Below are 22,821 nucleotides of genomic sequence, written 5' to 3'. Positions count from 1 at the left end.
GTCATCCAAACTATTTACTGTTGATTTGTTGGTTTACCTTTCAATCCAAAAGTTCCAGATATGGATGGCTGCTCCCCTGTAAACTTCTTAGGTGTTTTTTGTTTCCTTCCTAGCTCAAACAAATGATTGAAAAGTATCAGTGAAGTATTCTTGATCGACTTTACTGGGTAAAGTCATTATACATTATCAATGGTTTTGTGGGCTTTCAGCTTTGGAATAATTTTATGGAATAGAATTTCTCACTTTCCACTGCAGTTATTTTGACAACCAATGTTAATTATGTTTCCCTGAAACATCCAGTTCCATAATGTCAGGATGGTCTCACTAATTTGAGGGGAGAAGGATATTCATATTCAAGGGGAAAATGCCAGTCTAATAGGCAGCAAAGAATGTTGGTAGAAGATCTGAGTTTAAGCTGCCGACTTGGTGAACAAAAAGGGCAGAGGGAACTGAGGCTAACTGTGGTGTAAACTTTGGAAAGGAAGAAGATGAAGTAAAATTAATTGAACTGAGCAAAACTTAGGCTAGAAAAGTAATGTTCAGCTTCCTAACACTGTTTCTGCAGTTTTTTTACTATTTGGTTTACTACAATGAGTGCCACTGGATTCCCACATTGATTAGTTATGATAGCTCAATAGCACACATACCATGGGCTCCACAGGTGCCTAATTGGTTCTAAAATGGTGGAAGTTTACATGCAGAGTGGACACTCTGGAATGCCAACCAACCTGCTTCACTAATGTGATGCTGCTGCTTTGATTTTGAAACACAGCAATTTAGCTAATGCAGCACTAATCTAGCACAACTGATCTCACGCTCAGCAGCAGGAAGTATCACCCACCAGCACTACTTAAAGGGATGACCTAATACTGTTGTGAAAATATTTGACAATCCTTAGTGTTCTCTGATAATGTCACAAGGGAATTGGGTGGCAGGTGCTGAAAATTTCTATGCTATTTCTACTCTACTTCTAGTCTAGGCAGTTTTCAGTAAACCAATATTGATCTTTCCCCAGAGCAAAATGGCTTTATTGCTGCTACTAGTTTAACAGTCTCATCTGAAGCTGTTAAATATCATTTTATGTACCCAAGTGATTTGTCAAGAATGATGTGACTTGAACACGGCAGTAATTGGCAAAAGGGGGGGAACACAGTTAATGAGGGGTGACTTAAAAACTGAAGTGTGTCTTCTTGCAAGGGTTGTGAACCTCTGGAATACTCTATCCTAGAGTGTTATGGTGTCTAGATCATTGGTATTTAAGGAGGAAGTAGATAAATTTCTGAAAAATCAGGAAATCGAGGGCTAAGGGATTGGCAAAGAAGAAGAGATGAAGCCTAGGGCAGATCAGCCATGATCATATTGAATGACAGGGCAGGCTTCTTCTGCTCCTATTATGTTCTAAAGTAAATCTGAACAGATGCTGATAGACAGCTGTCCTGAGGCCGTACAGGATTTATTTACACTTGGAAAGGCAAGAACTGATTAAAGATTGTCTGTATGGCATTGTGCTGGGAGATCATGTCTCACAAATTTGATTGAGTTTACTTTGAGGAGGTGACCAAGAGGACTGACAAGGACTGGGCAGTGGACATTATTTACAAAGACTTTAGTAAGGCCTTTAACAAGGTCCCACATAATAAGCTGGTCCAGAAGTTTAGAGTATGTGGGATCCAGCAAATTGGCCACAACACTGGATTGGTGGTAAGAGGCAGAGAGTGGCTTTTCAGAATGGAGACCTATAACCAGTGGTGTGCTGCAGGGAGCGGTGCTGGGTCCTTAATTATTCGCTATATAGATTAATGATTTGGACGAGAATATAGGTGACATAATTAGTAAGTTTGAGGATGTCACCAAGATTGATGGTATAGTGAAGAATGTTGGCCAAGGTTACAACAGGATCTAGATCAATTGGGAACATTGGGAAGGGAAAGAAGGATGGAATTTAACTCAGACAAATGCGAAGTGATGCATTTTGGGAAGCCCAACCAGGCCAGGATTTACACAGTGAATGGCAGGGCTCTGGGGAGTGTTATTGAACAGTGAGACCTTGGAGTACAAGTACATAGTTCCCTGAAAGTGGTGACACAGGTAGACAGAGTGCTAAAGAAAACTTATGGTATGCTAGCCTTTAGCAGCATGAGATATTGAACATAGGAATTATGATGTCATGTTACTGTTGTACAAATCGTTTGTTAGGCTGCAGTTGAAGTGCTGTGTGCAGTTCTGGTTGCCATGCTATAGGAAGGATGTGAAAAAGCTAGAAAGGGTGCACAAAAGGTTCGCAGGAACGTTGCCTGGACCTGGAGGGCTTGAGTCATAAGGAGAAATTGGATAGGCTGGACTGTTTTCCCTGGAGCGAAAAAGGCCAAGGGGTTACCTTGCAGAGGTTTATAAAATTATGAAGTGCACAGATAAGTTTGATAGTCATAGTCTTTTTCCAGGGTTGGGGAGTCAAAAACTAGAAAGCATAGTTTAGGATGAGAGGGGAAAGATTTAAAGGGGATCTGAAGAACAAGTTTTTCCACACAGAGGATTATGGATATATGGAATGAGCTGGCAGAGGAGATGGTAGAAGCAGATACAATTACAACATTTAAAAAACACTTGGATGGGTACATGGACAGGAAAGGTTTAGAGGGATAATGGGCCAAACGCAGGAAAATGGGATTAGCATAGATAGGCATCTCGGTTGGCATGGACACATTGGCCTTCATATAGGAATCTACATATCCAATTAAGGAACACCTTTCGAGATTTTGATAGTTACTTGAGATTAATTATATGTGTGTGTATGACTATACTCTCCAAGTTTTTTGCAAGTCATTACGGGTCAGACTGCAAAAACGTTCATAGTCTTAAGTGTTATTTAAACCAGGTTTGATGTTGCACCATTATATATTTAACAGTATATTATATTGAACATCAAACTCAAGATCTGCATATATTATCCTCCTTAGGATTTCATATTACCTTACTTTGGATTCTGCTCCAGCTTCAACTAAAAGTTTTAGTGCTAACTTGATTGAATTTACATGCTCTTCCCTTGTGGGTTCAATCCAACAGTACTTAATCTCAGACAATTCATAATAGGATGGTTGACGCATTGTATAGTCCTTTTAAATGCTTTATCAATGAAGGCCCCATCTATAACTCAAGTCAAGATGGACAATCTTGTTCCATCATTCAAAAGCAAGCAAAAAGTCATCTCATTGTCTTTTCGAACATTTCCTTTTCAAGCACCTTCAATGAAGAGACATAGATCATTTATTGATTCATTATCAGGTTGTGGGGTCTTACTGTGCACAAATTGGCCAATACACTTGCCTACATCACAAGAATGATTGCACTTCAAATTATGGCCCATTTATCGTAAGGCACCTTGGGATAACTGGAGATCATGAAAGGCATAATATAAAGGCACATTTGTCCACTATTCTTGGACTTATTTGCAAACCACTTTACCACAAAGATATAGTGTCTGACATTTAGAAACTATTAAAAATAAATGAAGCAATTGAAAAATATTAAATTATTAGAAGTGTAAAAACAATAAACTATCACTAAAAAATTCTTTTAAAAAACTTTTACACTATCAAAAATGTCAATTATAAAAATTGCAAATAGCCTAATACCTCACTTTCTCACAGCTTTTCTTTCAAGTCAAATGAATGAACCCCTTGTTTGTGTACCACCTACAATGCCCTGGGTTAAGTTAGCAGATTTCCTAACATTAAATGAAAGGTAATTGCTGCATGTTTACACTTCACTGGATTCCAGGTTCAGACTGCAGTCAGGGAAAAGCAATGGCAAAGTGTGGCTCACAAGTGTGGGAAATACATATTTCCAAGGGAATCTCAAACCTAATGGCAATCATGAGAAATATCAGCAATTCCACACAATTGCTGTGGATCCACCAGCACGTCCTCGCAAGATACAACCAAACATGATTTTTAAATTTTGTATGTTCTCAGTTAACAAAAAAAGGATGGCTCAGCTAAATATCAAACATAAGCAGGCAGTTGAGTTTAATTTGTCACTATAAAAGTAAAAAACACCAACACTTAGGAATGACTATGTGTCACAGAACACTAAAACATTTGCAAGAAAAATTGCAGCAATCTAATAATACAAGAAATAATCAGAAATATTGGAGTTTATAAGGAATTACATTTTATATATCAGGTTTACAGATTTTTTCTATAATTTGATGCAGCTCTGCTAAACACTAAAGAATTGCAAAGTTAATCTCCCAAAATAAATAATTTTATTTTAAGACAACACAAATTCTACTTTGTCAACAACAAAAGAAGAATTTGTATTCAAAGAAGTCCCAAAGGCTGACTTAATGCCTCATTGAACAACCTAAAACATCTCTACTAGGGGGCACTGTTGCATCACCCTATCTGAGCAGAAATTACTTTGGAATTTTATATGAAAAACTGAGAAATAGTAAAATAATACTGATATGATGATTTTCTAAAACAAATTTGAACAATGGCTCCTTCAAGTGAATTACTCCATTCACACATCTCTTAAGATTCCTGGAAATTATCAGTAATGTGCCAGGTCATCGAGATATCTAGAACATTTAGTGCTACATTCAGAAAATATTTGTAGAGCCAATGTGAAGGAATGCCTTTCAAACTTTACTAAACTTCAGTTAAAATACACTCAAACCTCACAAACATTAGCTTTGCTGTAGCTCATCTGCTGCTGTTCTTGGCTGCCTTCTCAACCACTCAAATTTATGTGCTGTGTTCAATCTGGAGGTATGAATAGTATGCACCTCAAGCCCCAAAACGAGGTAATCATAAATTATTTTCAAAACATCTGAGAAATAACCCACATTACTTCATGTTTTATCATTATTTCAGTGGAGTATTAGATATATAACCATTTCTATTTTGTATAATGAGAGCTTTATGTAAGACTACTATCTTGAATTGTTGTAGGCTTACGGTGTTTTGTTCGCTCAGGGTCTTCTTCAGGAAATGATATCTGTTTCTTGCTTTTGCTCGGTTCATTGGATGTCAGAGTTTCTTGAGTCTTTGTAGTGTTTGTTAAATTGTTGTCTCTGTTCTGTGTTGCACATTCGCCGTTTTCAGAGTGCCTACTTAATTCTCTCTTCTGTTGCTTACACTTTTTTGGTGAAGTTTCTGCATTTTCAGTAACCCTGAAAAGTAGGTAAAAATCTTTATCTTTTATATTATTTGTAAGCAAATAGTAAAAGTATCAATAAAGTTACTGGCAATTTGAGCATTTATAAGATGTAATTTTCTTAACAAAAAATGTGCTAATTTTCTGAGTGGCATTAAGACGAAGTGAAGCGTTACTTTGAGAGATAGGTGAAGTAGAGAACCCAGAGAGTAGGGAAGGCAGCAGTAGATGGGGGAAAAAAAAGAGGATGATGCATGAATTGTAGGGGCAATAAAGATAACAGAGAGGTGTGTGTGTTTGTTGCTGTGAGTGAGAGAGAGGGAAGCAGACAGAGAGTGAATGGAGAGGGAATTGGGGGAAAAGGGAGGGATAGAGAGGATGAACAGAGTTTAAATATTATTTGATACCTTTAGAATGGGGACGAAGCAGAGAAAGTGACAGAAATGGAGGGGGAAGAGGAAAGTAAAGCATGTAATAGGAAAACAAGGTAGAGATTGAGGAAGGGTTTTTCAGGACCCAGAGTGGGTGAGAGTAGGTCATGATTGATAACACTGAAGAGGATGAGATTCTACAACCAAAAGAGTGAAAGGAGCAGGAAAGCACCATGAATGCTGAAAAGCTGGTTAGCAGTAGGAAGCAAAGTTGGAGGAGTTGCAAGTTAGTGGATGGGTTGAGAGTTTGGGAGTAAGTGTTGATAAGTGGGGAGAAATACCTGACATGCTGGAGGGACAGGTAGCTTATTAGTTCAGTTTTACTTTTTGTTAACTTCAAAGAAAATTCATTCAATATCAAAATCTCCCTCTTTTGGCCACTAATGTTATATTCTATTTTACACTGGATAACTCTATCAATAAAATTGCAGTTCACTATTCCAGTTTTTATGGATTTTGCCATAAGTATTTTGACATATAATCCTGCATCCAAACAGTGATATTAATATATCACATACTCCATACATGCCAAATAAGTACACTTCTGTTAAGTGCATTAAGCACCAACAGCTCATTTAAAAATTAATGTGAAATTGGAGTTCAGAACAAAAGTTGTATTTATGTACGTCATAAACAATAGCTTTAACTTAAATGGTTCTGTAGATAATATGTATGTCTTCATTGGCAAACATATAAAATAGGCTGTAATTGTGGATAGAAATTGCAAAAAAAAAGGTAAATATTTAACCCCCCCCCCCAAAAGAGTTCCAACCCATTAAAAACGTCATGCAAATTAAATGATGTCATTATATTCCATGCAAAAACAACATACCTTTTTCTACCTCTACCTCGACCAACTGTTTTTGCAACTTTCCTATCCATTTCTGTTGCCTGTGTTCTTTCTTCATGTTTCCATTGATTATGCTTTTCCAGTTGGGATTTAGATACAAATGAAGCTTCACATTGAAGACAATGGTGACTATACTTCCTTGAACCAATGACCTACAATAAAATAGTTTGGTTACAGCAAGCATTACTGCATTACAGGCAGTCCTTGGGTTATGTAGGGGTTCCGTTCCAAGAGCTGTCCATAAACTTTTTTCTGTAAGTCTGTAACTAGCCACATTGTGTTGCTCTGCATAAACTTTCATTTTATTGAATATCTTCTATATTTACCCTAACACTCCCCATAATTAAATTAATGGAACATAGACTGGAACATATAATGGAACACATCCAGGTGTTAATGAATATCACAAAACATTTTATAATGACTGCTATTTTGAAAAATTCTTTAAAAATTTGTGAGAGAATTTGCATAAAGTCAGATTCTGTAAGTCAGGTCTTCTATAATTCAGAATAGATCATACTTTTCAACCATGGTTCCTTTTTAATGGTGTCAATGAGGACAATTCTCAAACAGAACAATTCAACCATTATAGATAGAAACAATAGAGAATATGGATTTAAACATGACTTGAAAATAATTGAATGCTATCTTCATGCTTTTAGATTCCTCCAAACGTTATACCAACATTAAAACTGAACAAGCCATGTGAATTTACTTACATGAAATAAAGTTACTTTCTAAGCTGTGCTAAAGCAATTCAAAATGATACTAGCACTCAATTTCTTTTCCACTGAGTTAGTTCAGACATCAGAGCTCTGTGTCACACTAGTCAATCAGCAGCTCACTGCTGCGTAAAGCAGGTGATGGATGCATGGATTTTGGAGAGTAGCACAACTAATTTCCTTGCCAACAAACATGACTCACCAACAGAAAACAATTTAACAGAGCAGCAGTATTCTTTGGGCACGGGAGTTATTGATAGAATACATGTTGCCACATATACATCCTTGCTGAATCTAATAAACTAGGTAAACAATATAGGTTTTACTCTCAATTTCCAGTTTATGTGATAGGCAGAATGCATTTGAATGATTGTTATTAAAAGAGCTGCGATGAATCTTTAACTACTAAAATAATCAAAAATATCAACAGTGTACAAAATTCAGGCCAGTTGTCTAGTCAGCTGTTTTGGACAAGAGCTATTGATTCTAGCAGTATCTTTGGACATCATTGCAAAATTCCAAAACCCTGTACAGACACTATTATGGATTTTGTGCCTGTCTAAATATGCCAGTCATTCTCTTAAGCAGGTTGAATAAATGCTGAATCTCTATCTGATACCCAGAGGTTACAGCAATCTGAACTGGATAAAATGGAAATTTGTCCTTTTTCCTATGTTATAGTAGCAGATGTGCGATACTACAATTTCTGAAATGCATTTTATTGACTCTGATGGAACCTAACTTAGAAAACAGAATACATATAATAAGCTTCCATATTGTAAATTTAGCACATTCAAAAGATAAACATACACCCCACAAGAGAGAAACTGCCGATGTTGGAAATCTGGAGCAACACACAAAATACTGGAGGAACTCAGCAGGTCAGGCAGCATCTATGGAGAGAAATAAACAGTCGATGTTTCTGGGCAAGATCCTTCATCAGGACTCATATACCCCACAATCTTTTGCAAAAATCCTCAATTATAGAGTAAAAAGAAGGAGGGCAGAATTTCAAAGGACATGACAACACAACTTCCAGGATATCTGGTACTTGCTTGCGAAGCTGATGAGAATACTTCAGGCAAAGATATTACACTATGCAACAACCCTTTTGCAATTTTTTCTCTCGGGCTTTCAGGAGCATGGAGACTGACCACCACAGGCAAAAGGCGACTTTGTAGCGACTCACCGTCTGGGCAGGCGAACTGGCTCGGCAGTCGGGCCTTCGTTTTCCCCGAGCGACTGGGAGAACCCGCGCGCGGGAAAGACTTGATGACGTAGCATATATGTCATTGCCGGTTGCATTGGGCGGGAACAGTCTCCCTTAAAAGGCCCACGCAAGGCGGGAAAATAAACCAGTTCTTGTTTGGCAATCCTTCGACTAGCGTCTTGTTTTATTTTGCGGTAGCAACCGCTACATTGGTGACCCTGACTGTCCAAACAGATTTTGGACCCGCACAATGGACGACAACGCAGCAGCCAATGCAGTGGCCCTCAAGCTGCCCACCTTTTGGACACTTCGTCCCAGCATCTGGTTTGACCAGGCCGAAGTGCAATTCCACCTTCGGAGGATCACCTCTGACTCCACAAAATACTACCATGTGGTCAGCTCTCTGGACCAGGAGACAGCCGCCCAGGTCGGAGACTTCATCCAGTCGCCTCCGGAGGAAGATAAGTACCCGGCTTTCAAAGACCTTCTGATTCAGACCTTTGGCCTCTCCCGTCGGGAGCGCGCCGCCCACCTGCTTCATCTGGACGGCCTGGGGGACAGATCCCCATCCGTCCTAATGAATGAGATGCTGGCATTGGCCGAGGGACACAAGCCATGCCTGATGTTCGAACAGGCCTTCCTCGAACAGCTCCCCGATGACATCCACCTGCTGTTAGCCGACGCTGACTTCAGCAACCCCCGTGAGGTAGCCACCCGGGCAGATGTCCTGTGGAAGGCCAAACGCGAGAGCGGTTCATCCGTCGGCCAAATCACCAGCCCGTGAACCCAACGCCCGCCTCGTCCAGTCCCAGCAACCGAGCAGCCACACCCCAGGAACACAGATGACAACACGGGCGACCAGCTGTGTTTCTACCATCAGAGGTGGGGTGCGGAGGCCCGTCGATGCCGCCCACCCTGCAGGTTTCAGGGAAACGCCAGGGCCAGCCGCCGCTGATGGCTATGGCGGCTGGCCGCCGACAGAGCCTCCTATTCCTTCAGGACAAGAAATCTGGACGGCGTTTCCTCGTTGATACTGGAGCAGAGGTCAGTATTTTGCCCCCGACCGGCCGCGACACTCGTAACAGGCAATCAGGTCCTGTACTCAATGCCTCCAACGGCACAATGATACGGTCTTTCGGTACCCGTACACTTCAATTACAATTCGGCGGCAGCCGTTTTACCTGGACCTTTACCCTTGCCACCGTCGCCCAACCACTCCTAGGAGCCGATTTCCTCTGGGCCCACAACCTGTTAGTCGACCTGTGAGGGAAGCGGTTAGTCCACTCTAACACTTTCCAGACCTATCCCCTGGGAGAAATCAGCCTACCAGCCCTGCACCTGGACTCCATTTCCCTTTCTGGTGATGATTTCACCAAGCTCCTAGCTGAATTCCCATCAATTTTGGCACCTCGGTTTACAAATTCTAGGCCCAAACATGGGGTACAACACCACATCATTACTACAGGGCCACCCCTTCATGCCCGAGCACGACGACTACCTCCAGGCAAGCTCCGCCTGGCAAAGGAAGAGTTCCGTCACACGGAAGAGCTGGGGATTGTTCGCAGGTCAGACAGCCCCTGGGCTTCCCCCCTGCACATGGCCCCCAAAGCCACCGGAGGGTGGAGGCCCTGCGGCGACTACCGCAGGCTGAATGACGCCACCACCCCGGACCACTATCCCATCCCCCACATCCAGGATTTCGCAGCGAACTTACACGGGGCCCGCATCTTTTCCAAAGTGGACCTCGTTCGGGGATACCACCAAATCCCGGTCCATCCGGATGACGTCCCCAAAATTGCGATTATCACCCCATTCGGCCTGTTCGAATTCCGGCATTTCTGGTACTTTCTAGAAGGCAGGTCTTTCACCGATCATAAGCCTTTGTCCTTTGCCTTCTCCAAAGTCTCCGATCCCTGGTCAGCTCATCAGCAGAGACATTTATCCTACATTTCCGAATTCACAATGGATATCCAACATGTCTCCGGAAAGGATAATGTCGTTGCTGATGCACTTTCCAGACTGACCATCCACAACCTGTCCTTGGGTGTCGATTACACGGCCCTAGCTGACGCACAACAAACCGACGACGAGCTGCCCAGCTACAGGACCACAGTCTCGGGCCTGCAGCTCTGAGATTTCTTGGTTGGTCCAGGTCAGCAGACCCTACTTTGTGACATTGCGACAGGTCAGCCCCGCCCTATAGTCCCTGAAGCCTGGCGGAGATGCGTTTTCGACTCGGTACTTGGGTTGACGCACCCGTCCATCAGACTAACTGTCCAACTGGTCGCCAGCAAGTTTGTCTGGCATGGCCTGCGCAAACAGGTCAGTGAGTGGGCCAGGACTTGTCCGCACTGCCAGACATCAAAAATCCAACGACACACCAAAGTCCCGCCACAGCAGTTCGAGCCTACCTGTAGGAGGTTCGGCCACATACACGTCGACCTTGTGGGCCCTCTGCCGGTTTCAAGAGGAGCCCGGTACCTCCTTACCATTGTGGACCGGTTCACGAGGTGGCCAGGGGCAACCCCCCCGACTGACATCACGACTGATTCCTGCACCCGGGCGCTGCTCACAACTTGAGTCTCACATTTTGGTGTTCCGGCCCACATCACTTCAGAAAGAGGCACCCAATTCACCTCCAGTCTCTGGTCTGCATTAGCGAACCTGCTAGGGACGCAGCTGCACACTACCACGGCCTACCATCCTCAATCAAACTGGTTAGTGGAACATTTTCATCGCCATATGAAATCAGCCTTGATGGCCCGCCTGAAGGGTCCTAACTGGGTTGACGAACTGCCTTGGGTCCTGCTCGGCATACGCACTGCCCCCAAAGAAGACCTCCGCCCTTCGTCAGCTGAGCTTGTGTACGGGGCGCCCCTAGTTACCCCAGGGGATTTCATACCTGCCCTTCGAGACCAAGGGAAACAACCCCCAGCAGTCCTACAAAGACTGCACGAGGAGCTCGGCAACTTGGCCCCAATTCCCACCTCGCGGCACGGTCAAGCCCCATCCTGCCAGCCCAAAGAACTACGAGACCGTAAGTTTGTTTTCGTTCGCAGGGGCACACCTCGGGCACCGTTGCAACGACCATATGAGGGACTGTTCCAAGTCATCAGGAATAATGGATCCACCTTTATTTTGGATGTTGGGGGCAGGGAACAGGTTTTCACAACAGACCGCCTCAAACCGGCCCATTTAGATCTGCAGCAACCGGTTGAGGTTTCAACGCCGCGACGCAGAGGCCGACCCCCTAAGCGGCGGCTGGCACAGCCCGCAGACCTTGGGGACCGTATCGCTGGTTCTGGGGGGGGTGGGGGTTGTGTAGCGACTCGCCGTCAGGGCAGGCGAACCGGCTCGGCAGTCAGGTCGCGCGGCGTCGGAGCGATGAGGCCCAAGATGGCGGTGGGCCTTCGTTTTCCCTGAGCGGCGGGGAGAACCCGCGCGCGGGAAAGACTTGATGACGTAGCATATACATCATTGCCGGTTGCATTGGGCGGGAACAGTCTCCCTTAAAAGGCCGGCGCAAGGCGGGAAAATAAACCAGTTCTTGTTTGGCAATCCTTTGACTAGTGTCTTGTTTTATTTCATGGTAGCAACCGCTACAACTTCATAAATATTGAAGCATAATTCAAAAAACAGGGAATAGTGCAGATTATGCTGTCTTGGAACTACCAGAAGTTGCTGGCAAGCTGGATCATGTCAGAAAAAGCCCACATGAGCACATGAACAACATTTTTCGTAAGGTTCTTTGCGATTGAGGAGGAGCAGGATAAATCCCAATAATCCACAATCACTGACCTTGTAATGGACCACTTCCTTAGGCCTTCAACAGGGACTTTCAAACATGGGATTTCTCACACTTGCTTTCCAGCCTCTGAATTAGGACTGTCAGCTTCAGCAGAAGTCTGTGAGGAGGGATTGTGATAAGGCCATAAATTAAAATTACCCAGGGACTATTTCTCACAGGGCCTTCACCAGTTGCTGTCTCCACAGCATCCCTTCCCAGGATAAACTCAAGGCTGTAAGATCTTCTGCACCTTACCACACACAATCTGTGCATTCTGAATGTGTAAATCATTTCTATTGAGTTAGTTAAGGGGGTGGCATGATGGAGATTCCAAAGCTATGTAGATGCTACCAACTGCACCCTGAGTCTTGGAAAAGCCAGTTACCTCTAAATGGACCTATCTTGCCACTTCTTTACAACCAAAGTTGTTAAATTCCCCAGCTTTTTTGTAAACAGAAACTAGCTCTTCACATACACATAAAGTAAGATAATAGCAAGATATAGGCAAAGGTCTAATCAAATCCTTTGTGTCATGGGGTCCAATGTGAAATAGAAGGGGTGGGTGATGTTTTATGAGCTCCTACAGTCCTAAATACAACCTTCTCAATTGAATTGTTTTCATTTCTTAAATACTTCAGTTAAGCATGGAAAAAAATACTGCATATTCACCCAAGATTTTCTCAAGTTTATCCTGATGTATTTATTATTCACAATTCAGACCCCCCAGAGTGCTTCACAACAGAAAATCACGTTAATGGATAGTTTGTGAAGGCAAATCTCCTACACTCATAAAATTAAACTTTATTAAGAGTTGCAAACAACAGATGAGGAGTGATGCAACTCACGTGGCACATGCATCTTGCAAAGTTATTACCTAGAAAACCTAGAAAACCTTCAAGGTATTTGAGGTATATATTCACCCTTAATTGGTGAAGAGAAGTGTTTCAATATGTTCAAGCTCAGATATCCTGCCAAGATTATGGGTGATACAACTGATCCTCAGAAAGGCTGGAATATGTGCATTCCTTTGTCTGTGACACTCTGCAGACTGAGTATATGGCCCAGAGCCTCCTGATCACAGTCACTCAGTGGACTCTAATTGTTGCAAGGGACATCAGAGCATAGATGAAATTTTTTTAAAAACTGCAAATGAAAATCTGAAACAAAATCAGAAACAGAATTAACATATCAGATATGAGACCCCCTTTGCTTGAACTGGGAACAGAGGGTCTCAGGACCTGAAACATTAACCCTGTTCCCCTTTACACAGATGCTACCAGTGTTTCCAGCATTTTCTATTGGCATCAGATCATAACTAATTTAAGTATTTCCTGCTGTTAAACACAACCTCACTTGTTACATCTTTAGTTGTCTTGTTCTCACCTGCAAATAAAACGGACCAATCATTCAATTGATTATCCATTCTAGCACATAACAACAAATTAAACATACATTTTCTTTTGTGACCACACCAACAGTAATTGTCAAATCAAGTAATTAAGCACAAGATAATTGTAAGTCTCAAAAGTATAAATTCTCCCTTAATACAAGGAACATCACAATAAGCAGCAGTCAATGCATTTTCTCCTGACACTAATTCCTATATGAATCTTTTTGACATTCCAATGTCTCTTCTAGGTACATCTTGGGATCTATTGTTACAAGAGTTGCTTGGCTTTTTGTGTGCCCTCTTCTCTTAACACCTTGCTTCCTTATTGGGGGGGGGGGGGAAGGGGGCAGGTGTGGTGGGGATGGTAGGACATTGTCCAGTGTATCTCTAAAGTTAGTGACTGGGCCATCTTATGGCACTTCCTAAATTGGATACTAAGGGGCAAGGTCATGTGTCTCTCATATTGTGATATGCTGCAGCCTGAATATCCAGCAGAACTTTTTCAGCTATTGCCACAGCCTTGGAGGCCCATTGAGAAGCACTGGTCTTGGAATTGCCAGGGATTACAGATCCAATTGTTCTATTAGGTCAGAAATTCCAATAAATTTAAGAACATAAGCAGCATGAAGAGGCCATCCAATCCTTCGAGCCTGCTCTGCCATTCACCAACATCGATCTTGGTGAATCTCCAATCTCATTTTTTTGCTCTTACTCCATATCCCTCAAGTTCCTTAATATTCAAAACCTATTTATAATTAATTCAATGACTAAACCTTCACAACCCTCTGGGATAGAGAATTCCAAAGATTAATCAATCTCCAACCATCAACAATCCCACCTTTTGTAATCCTAATATCCTTTTCAAGGTGTGCTAGGCTCTACTAATAACCTGCAAGGAAGAAATAACCACTCATTATTCCTGCAGATAAGTTTTAAACAACAGCAGCTCAGTCTCTGTCCAGCTGTGGCATTCCTTTGACATTCTTCTCAGAGCAGTACCAACACATTCTTCATCACTGAAACCACTTGTGGCTGTGAAATACAGTGCACATGACTGTGGCTATTAAATTGGTACCCCCTAATTGTAAACTCCCTACAATTGGAGAATTCCCACATTCCCAGCACCTTCTGAATCTGTCTGGGAGCGGTCTTCTGAATGTCTCTCTTCCCAGCACTCAGCTTATTGTTGTATACAATTTGCTCTTGTAACAAGTTAAGAAAATTGTGGGAAAGATAGCAACTAAGAATAGGCATCATCAGACACCTTATGCAGGTAATCTGTTGGCATTATCCTACTGAAACAGAGCAAAACATGTTAGTATTTTTCATTCAAGTATTCATTCAAGGGAGTAAAGGGAAACACAGATTATAAGATCTTTAATTAATGTCTCCTTTAGCCATAATGCCATGCTTCATTATACAGGAAGTCCAAGCTGGTGCTCAAAGACGAAATGGAATCATGCCTTTTACATCAATTTGCCTGACCATTGACCTTCCCATGACAAAAGCTTGTAGCAGGTATTACTTTGTGCCAATGCTACCTCTCTCCTAATAACACTCAGTCTCCTGAAGAACCATTTGGAGATCAGTCTTGCCATAGTACTTTCTGCAGCTGTGTGCTCCAGAAGCTCTGGGGCAGGTGATCTTGAATTAGGATGTTTTGGGTCTCCAGTGCAGCTATGTGACATTCAACTAAGTGATCCAAGCTTGTATCTTCTTACACGTGAAGTCCCTAGCATTCAACTACAATCTTCATCTAGATTTAGTTTATTTTATATATTCTCTTTAATCTTCAGTCACAGCAGTGCATCATTCCTAATACGTACCTGATTTGCATCACAGCTACACCAGTGGACATACAAGTAAGTCAATCAATAAATGTGCACAGATTTAGTTCTGCAGAATATCACATCGCGCCTGGAGTTACACTGACACATATCTGGCATGACTTACAGCCTTAGAAATTCAAAGCTTTTGCAATTTCTCTTTGACTTTAGTTCCCTAAGAATTCATGAGGTCTTGTTTAAAAATATATATCACTTAGGGAGCGCCTATCGTATTTCATTTTCTTTATGAACACTTGCAATATTTGCATATCAAAATCACATCCTTAGAGGGGAGAAGTACATGGCTTTTGAATCACTTGAAAATGAGAATCACATACTGTAGCACAATGTACTTAGAATGCACTTTTCTTAATTGGAGTCAAAGCCCATTAATTGGAATTCAAAGCAATCTCCAGCATCCACATTCCTATTATCCACCATTCCAATTAACTGCCAACATTTTCAAATGACAAAGTCCTGTGCAAGACAGCTCATTCATATTTTACCTCTTTTGTTTGAATAATACTAATGTTTACAACTTTTACTCCATTATGTTATGGACTCAGTGAAAGTCCCTTTAAGATAGAGAGTGTGTGTATATGTGTGTGTGGGGCGTGCTTACGTCAATAGAAGATAAAGGACGTAATGACGTTGTTGGAGAAGAAGAAGAAGAAGAAAGAGAGAGAGAGAAGGGAGAGAGACACCAGCCTGCTTGTTTTCTCTATCGATGGATGAGAAACAATAACTGTGTTTGCCACTGAAATCCATGTATGGAAGTTGGAAGTAATCCGGTGGAGTTCACTTTGTTGCTGACCTGTAGAAGGAAACAGGTATTTGTGTGTGGACGACCACGGTTCGGATGCTTTTCGGGGTGAGCAAGTCACTACCGAGTAAACACTGAAGTGTCGTTTGGGTTCCATCGTGGAACATTTGGATTTCGTATGTACTCTCTCTATGTTTTTCTACATCTACATCTTATCTTCAGACAACGGTGGTTGTTGAAGAAGCCCTTGCTCACGTTTCACCTTATGGCTTGCGGAACTGAACTTTAAGAACCATTCCGGAACTGGGAGTTTTGGACTTTGTCACACACACACACACGAAGAGTTTAGTTTTGGGGTTAACGTTCGAGGTTTAACATTTTTGAATTCTAACATACTAACATTTTTACTTTTATTTTACGTATTATCATAAGTAGTGATTAATAAAATAGTTTTTAACACTGAATCATGCTCAGTGTGTTTCTTTTGTTGCTGGTTTGTGACAATTAATCTTTATTCTCACACTCAGAAAATTCTGTTCTTTGTTTAATACCAAATCCTGAGGACTCCTAATTATCTGCAAAATAACATAAATCACAGAGAGTCTCCTCTATTGAACTGGATATTATAGCTTGTGTGGTATTATGGCCATTTTGTTAATCTGACATTCAGTTGTATTGGCTTTAATTTTATGTAATTTAGATTATGTACTATGATATCTGGGACTAGCTCTGTAGCCATTTCAGATTCCAACCAAGCAACATCTTTTCAAATCATTATTTCTGTTTCTGAAATTATTCTCTTTGACACAGATCAGGAACATTTGTCTGCAACAATAAATAATTTTAACAAATAATCTTTACACTGGAAAAGGGATTTTAATAATGAAGGAATTAATTAAATGAGAGCATTATCCAAATTCAAATTTACCTGGCCAAGATCAGCTACTAGATCTACAGGAACTTGCTTGTAAAAGTTATTGATTGACCCTGTTAATCTGTGTAGTTTAATGATGATGTATTTCACTATCTTGTCAGTTTCTGATGGTCATGCATGATAGCTTGTTATGGAAATTACTTCTCAAATTTTTGATTAGAATCAAACTCCCTAATTATCTTTTGCTACATTCCAAATACCAGAACTTCCAAGATTTTATAAATGCAACTACATATTAACAGATCAATCATTTACAGGAAAATAACTCAGGATGAAAAAAATTGTGGCCACAATTCACTTCTGAATTTCATTTTTAATAAAGAAATATCCTTTGAAAATTTATAGCCCCATTTATATTATATTCAGGTTTTGAAAGAACAATCTTACTATAGGACTACTGATTGTGAATTTTGACACTTAAGACATTTTTATGCTCTTAAGCAAAGCATAAGTGCATTCTTATAAAGGCACATTTACGTTAAAAAACAAAATTTGTGCATTAAAACAGGACACACAGGAATGCAGTACAAGCTTGTTAAATATTCACTCTTGATATTTTTTGATTGAAAATTCTACCCTTAGAATACTTTTTAGAAAAATGAGCATGGTTATGAAAGGTATAATGGCCAAACTGTTAATTATTTCTTACAATTTCATGTACATATTAATATTTACATTGATTTCTCAACAATTTAATCAACAAGTCCAAGTGAATATTTAGGTTTACAAACATTTATGGTTCAAACTACCTACTGGAATTTCCTTAAGATCTTTATCCTCTGGTTTGTGTCTTCCCTTCCGTCTGCTTTCTACTTTGTCAGCATGTCCTAGATAATAGAAAACAATGTTCAGAAACTAATCATTTTATTAACCTTAAACATTACACAACCAACATTTATTTGCATTCCAAGGGATAATTATGACAGACTCTGTGCACTGATACTTTTTGGGTTTTTGAACCTTAAAAGTTAAATTAACATCATGTCTCAAATAAGATGAAAATATGTCAAAATGCTTCTATGTTACTTACAATTGTAAATTATGCATGAATATAGTGAGACCCAAAAAGACGCCCAATTTTCTTTTCCATTGATTGATCTACCACCATCTGTTACCTATCCACCACTAAAGCTAAAATCAAGTCCACTATTTTACTCCCCTTTTAAGACACAAACAATACTGAACTCACAACCTGTATTCAAAAGACATCCTTGTTTTATTTGGTTCAAAATTGAAAAGCTGTTGCATGTCAAGTGCAGAGCTTTATGAAGTAATTGTATTAGCCTCAGAAGACTTGAACTCAGCATTAAAATCTGAAACAATGTTCAGTCTTCAAACTAAGGCTTCTCAGTGTAGTTTACAGTTTTATACATGGCTGCAACCAATGTCTGATTCAGCCCATTCATCTTCTTATAAGTACGAGGGGAATTTCACAATGATTTAGGTTATATGCCAGGCGAAAGACTACCAAAGTTACACTCAAAGAAGCATACATTTTAGTCAGTCACAGGGTCTTTCATCAATATCAATGGCTATGTCCAGTTCCATTAACCATGTCTCCACTGCCATAGAGTCTTGTCACATCAGCTGAAACACAGACAAAGAATCATTCTGCAGATTCCCACCTACTTCCCGTTGATTGATGAATTAGTAAACCTTCATGTTGAATATCATTTGGAACAGGCACCGAGACTAGCAAGGGCCAAGAGTGGGAGTCTCTAATGTCCATATCCAAGAGACTAGGTAGCACTACCACTGACCCAGATGGTTATGCCCTAATGAATAAAGCTGCCACACTGTGTCTGTGCTGGATGACAAAGAAATCAACATGAGGGAAAACACAGACCTGCTCTCATCCTCACCAATCAAACTTGCTGGTGCATCAGTCCAAGATAGTATTGGTAGGAGTGCCAGCATGCCATCTATGTTGATGTAGTTCCCACCTTCACACTGATGTCACTTTCTCCAATGTTGTATGGCACTACTAAGTGCTAAATTGGGTAGATTGAGAACGGAGGTTCAAAATAGGCTATCCGTGAGCAACTGTGGAATATAAGCAGCAGATTTATAGTCTACCACAATCCATCTACCACAATGGACAATCAATATCCCTCCTTTATCATTAAGTCAAGGGACCAACCCAAGTTCAATCAAAGATGTAGAAGGGTTATTGTGATCCTACACTAGGTGAAATGCAACTTTGGAATGTACAAAATATAAGGTCCCGACCTGGAGAAGGAACAGCATACGCCTACATACATTCTATCCAGCAAATGCACCATATAATGAATAGAATGAAGCAATCCCACAACCAACAGACCAGAAATCAAAGCTCTGCAGTCTTGTCACATCCAGCCTAAACTGTAGTAGACAATTAAATAGCTAACTGAAGGAGAAAGGTCCAAGAATATTGTTAATGATGGAGGAGTCCATTAAGTTCAAAGGCTTGACTGGAACATTTGGCAACCCCACTCAACAGGCCATGTCAAGAAGATGAGCCATCCCATCCTCCTCCTGAGGTTCCCCTGTCAAAGCCACTCTTGAAACAGTTAGCTTCCTTCCATATGATATTAAGAAACTTCCAAGAGAACTGGATACAACAAAAGCTATGAACAAAGACAATTTCAGATGTATTGCTGAAATCTTGTGCCCCGCAACCAGTCAAACCACTTGCCAACCTCTTCCAACATGGTAACACCAGAGGAAAAAATTGCTCAGTTACATCCTGTCTCAAAAAAGCAGGACAAATTCAACCTGGCTAATTACTATTCCATTAGTCCACTCACACTCATCGGGAAACTATTATAGTTAGAGTCAACAATGCTATTGTGGAACGTTTGACATTCTGCTTGCCTTCAAACCTTAGCCCAGAGTGAAGTGAGCTGAATTCCAAAGATGAGGGGAGAGTAATTCTCGTCTCCTTCACAGTGTTCAGTTTCATTCTCCTCAGACATTCAACCAGTCCATTTCTTAGATGCATTACGACCGAGGCTTGAACTGACATGTGGCAAATAACATTAGAGCTAGACAAGTGCCAGGCAATGATCATCTTCAACAAGAGAGAGTTGACCAGCTTCCCATGATAAGCAATGTTTATTTATACAACCTTTCTTGAGTGGATCACCATTGAAGTGAAACGGAAATGGACCAACCAGAAAGTTTATAGCTACAGTTCAGAGGCTGGGTTTTCCACAGAGTAACTTTCTGACTTCTCATGACATTCAGCTTATTTTCAATTGCAAGGCACATGTTAGGAATACAATGTAGTACAGTCCAACAATACTAAACAAGCTTGACAACTTTTAAGAAAAGCCAAATCAAAAACTACAGATGCTGAAATCCTGAAATAAAACAGAAAATACTGGAAACACTCAGTAGGTCAGGCAGCATCTGTGAAATAAAATTAATGTTTCAGGTTGAAGAATATTCATCAGAATCGGGGAAGAGAAGGATAAAGAGAATCTCTTCTCTCCCTCATTTCTGATGAAGGATCTTTGACTTCAAATTTAACTCTGCATCTATTTCTACAGATGCTGCCTAACCCATCCAACTTTTTCTATTTTTTTAATTCAAGAAAAAGCAGCCTGTTATTATTAGCGCCTCATTCACCACCTTATACACTTAACTCTCCATGTCATCAGTGGACCGCAGGTACATTGTATATCATCTACAAGATACACTTCATCAGCTTGCCAAAGCTCTTTTGACCGCACCTTCTACATCCAGAAACACCAGCACTTGGAAGGAAAATGCCAGCAGAAGGATGATAATGTAACCAACTCCAAGCTTCTGTCTAAGTCTTATTCCATCATGATGTGGCCATTATCACTGTTCATCCATCACTGCTGAAGCAAATTTCTAGAACTCCATACCAAAGAGCACTGAGGGTGTGCCATCAACTCACAGACTTGAGCAGTTCAAGAATTAGGGAAATAAGGGATGGGCGATAAATAAATGTCTGTTAATCCTACATGCTATATATGAGTAAAGGTATTAATTATTAAATATGAATGAGGAAACTTTTGTTCAAAACCTTGCGGTTTAAAAGTAATGTTAAAATTTCATTTATGAAGTGATAAAAGGCTCCAATTAAATAAATTACAAAATTACCAAGGAAACAGTAATTGAAAACCTATACAAAAATATTGTACATTACCTATAGATTTTCAATTAACACTTCAGGCCATCACTAGCTATAAGCTTGCAAGAATTTTTGTCTGTTCAAAGTATGAAAAATGAGTCTCTCATGGTCAATAGATAAAGTCAATTGTAAATGATTTTTTAAAGTAAGTCTGACAATTAAAAATGCTAAACTTGGTCAGACTAAGTAGCAAGAGAGAATGACATAAAATATTGAACATTTTATATTACTAGTTGTCAACAGTGAGTTTCTCTCGAGGACAAGTATTTCAGAATATGATTAAATTATTAAGTTCACTTCATTCACAGCTATAATTAAACAGTTCTGACCAGTCACAGAGTAAAGAAATCTCATGTGGCCAATTGTTATCTGTGCAAATAGAGGGAGTATTACTGGCAACAAGGATTAGCCTCAGACTTCACTCTGTTCACTTGCATGACTGTGATTTCTAAATGAATACTGGGCCCAACTTCATTTTTGCTTGGCGTAATCTCTGCATCAATTACACTTGATTAAACAAAAAGCAGCCAGCGCTCTGCTACAGTAGATTATTATTGATCTCAGAAGGAATTTCCTACTTTCTGAACAAAGCCAATAATTTCCCTGCAATTGGGACTTAGTTCATTCATAGTAGAAAATGGAAGTGGAGACTAAAGCATGATCCACATGATGGTCCACATGTTGAAGTCCTAAATTGGGGCAAGGTTAATTTTGTGACATTAGACAGGAACTTGAAAAGGTTGATTGAGAAAGGCTGTTGGTAGGTAAAGGGATATCTGACAAGTGGGAGATTTTTAAAAGTATGATAGTGAGAGTTCAGGGCCAGCATGTTCCTATTAGAGTGAAAGACAAGGCTGGCAGGATTAGGGATATTGAGGCTCTGGTCAAGAAAAAGGAGTCATATGTCAGGCATAGGCAGCTAGGATCAAGCAAATTCCTTGAGAAATACAAGGGATGTAGGAGTAGACTTAAGGAAATCAGGAGGGCAAAAAGAGGATGTGACATATCCTTGGCAGATAAGGGAAAGGAGAATCCTAAGAAATTTTACAAGTATTACAAGATTTTAAGACTTTATATTAAGAGCAAAAGGATAACTAGGGGGAGGATAGGTCCTCTTCCGGATCAGTGCAGTTATCACTGTGTAGAACCACGGGAGATGGATGAGGTCTTAAATAAGTACTTGTCTGTGTTTACTGTGGAGAAGGTCATAGAAGCTAGGGAATTCAGGGAAGAGAATAGTGACATCCTGAAACATATTGATATTACAAAAGAGGAGGTGCTGGCAGTTTTGAGGCACATGAAGGTGGATAAATTGCCAGGGCCTGACAAGTGTAACCTAAGACATTATGGGAAGCAAGGGAAGAAATCGCTGGGGCCCTGGAAGAGATCTCTGTATCTATCTTAGCCACAGGCGAGGGACTGGAAGACTGCAGGGTGGCTAAGAAGGGCTGCAAGGACAAGCCAGGGAACTACAGGCTGATAAGCCTAAGATCAGTGGTGAGAAAATTACTGGAGGGGATTCTGAGAGACAAGATCTATCTGCATTTAGAAAGGCAAGGACTAATTAAGGATAGGCAGCATGGCTTTGTGCATGGGAAATCATATCTTAC

The 22,821-nt window shown here is 40.7% G+C and overlaps 1 protein-coding gene across 4 annotated transcripts in view; it reads right to left on the bottom strand.

Moving 5' to 3' along the window:
- Positions 1-22,821, bottom strand: part of znf512b (zinc finger protein 512B) — an 86,160-nt gene that overhangs the window by 27,290 nt on the left and 36,049 nt on the right. For all 4 annotated transcript variants that reach the window (XM_052031233.1, XM_052031234.1, XM_052031235.1 and 1 more), the window contains exons 3-6: positions 17,824-17,897; positions 6,421-6,590; positions 4,959-5,173; positions 38-109 (exon numbers count right to left, since the gene is read on the bottom strand). In XM_052031233.1, coding sequence (XP_051887193.1) covers positions 38-109; positions 4,959-5,173; positions 6,421-6,590; positions 17,824-17,897 — 531 coding nt within the window. The remainder of the gene's footprint in view (positions 1-37; positions 110-4,958; positions 5,174-6,420; positions 6,591-17,823; positions 17,898-22,821) is intronic.

This window comes from Pristis pectinata, chromosome 16, assembly GCF_009764475.1.
Source record: "Pristis pectinata isolate sPriPec2 chromosome 16, sPriPec2.1.pri, whole genome shotgun sequence".
In the NCBI taxonomy this organism is placed as follows: domain Eukaryota; kingdom Metazoa; phylum Chordata; class Chondrichthyes; order Rhinopristiformes; family Pristidae; genus Pristis; species Pristis pectinata.
The sequence above is the reverse complement of the archived record's forward strand: the minus strand, read 5'-3'. Positions and strand labels throughout refer to the sequence as shown.